Source organism: Amphimedon queenslandica, unplaced genomic scaffold (assembly GCF_000090795.2).
Source record: "Amphimedon queenslandica unplaced genomic scaffold, v1.1 AMPQUscaffold_11575, whole genome shotgun sequence".
NCBI lineage: Eukaryota > Metazoa > Porifera > Demospongiae > Haplosclerida > Niphatidae > Amphimedon > Amphimedon queenslandica.
In genome coordinates, this window is record NW_003548183.1 from 1 (window position 1) to 1,355 (window position 1,355).

General features: G+C 34.3%; 1 protein-coding gene across 1 annotated transcript in view; it reads right to left on the minus strand.

The window, feature by feature from the left end:
- Positions 1 to 21: 21 nt before the first annotated feature.
- The window catches only part of LOC109589171 (uncharacterized), a gene marked incomplete at its 3' end in the record, with an annotated part of 3,616 nt that continues 2,282 nt past the window's right edge, over positions 22 to 1,355 (minus strand). The window contains exons 4-6 of the mRNA XM_020005294.1: positions 342 to 418; positions 123 to 204; positions 22 to 63 (exon numbers count right to left, since the gene is read on the minus strand). Of these exons, the coding sequence (XP_019860853.1) occupies positions 22 to 63; positions 123 to 204; positions 342 to 418 (201 nt within the window). The remainder of the gene's footprint in view (positions 64 to 122; positions 205 to 341; positions 419 to 1,355) is intronic.

The following is a 1,355-nucleotide window of genomic DNA, read 5'->3' on the forward strand; positions in this document are numbered from 1 at the left end:
GTCTTGTTATATCAACAGCACAATTAGCGGCAGCAGCCCCGCCCTCTTTCTTACCCTCAGACTCTGTAAACAACAAACAACAACAATAAACAACAACATTATCATGTGATATGTTCACTTACTCTCTCCTCCAGGGTATGCCATGTCCCTTAGTTTCTTCAGTGAGGGGTCACTGTTAAATTTAGCTCTAATGGGGTCCAGTAACTACAAATGGACATGCAATTAACACGTACATGTATGACAGAGTCTGGTATAATATTAATTAATAATGTTGTTATGACATGTAAATGTGAATAGAAACTTAGTTTAAGAGCTCAGGAATTTAATCATTAATTAATTACTTTATTTAACTCTTCAGCGACTGCATTTTTAAGATCAAGCGGATACACTTCTTCTTTGGCATAAGCTTCTTCCAATTCTTTATAGTTCATGAAACTAACGTCACCTCCATGTTTCTCTTCTCTCTTTATTATAGTGGTGGGCGATATATTGATATTTTATCGATACAAACGATATTTTACGGTATCGAATTGTATCGGTATCGAAATTTCAAAGGAATCTGGATCGATACGTTGACCACGCCCATTTATTGAGGTTAAATAATATTAATAACGAAAAATTTAATAAGTTAATGACGTATAATACACACACGTGGATACACGTGCATGAAAACATCGATGAAAACAGTCAATAATAAGAGGTGTGACTCCATAGGTGTGGTCTAAATATCGTATCGAAACTGTATCGATACTTCCGATATGAGCTGATATCGATCGGTATCGTATCGAATCCATTTTGGCCAGTATCGCCCACCACTACTTTATTACAAATGCTACAGGAACACCAAGACAGCAGATGTAAGTACATGTGCTATTACTAATGATAATACTGCTCCTGACTATAGTTTATATTTAAAGTTTAAGACAGGGTTAAGTTAACCCATTCAAAAATTTTGTGAAACAAAAAACTATCAGATTCATTTTACCTGAAAATCTCCTCTCATTTTATATTCAGTTATTTGTAAAAGGCTATCGTGGGTCGTCCTCTCTATCTTTATTGTGGTTAACAGTTGACACTACTTTTAATTAACTTTAATTAACTGTTACTACTACATGATTGTCCACTATCTCCAGCCCCTTGCTTTTAGTGTTTCAATTGTTTAATTGTTTATATTAAGAGAGTCAAACAGGCCAGGTTATGCTGACCCATTCAAGGGGATTGTAAATTATAAAACAAAGTGTTGTAGGTTAGACTGTACCTCGTCCACTGATGATGGGGAATATTAGTATAGAATTATTAGTATAGAATTTATAACTATTAATAACTATTAATTAACCTGCTCAGTTGGTAGTAAT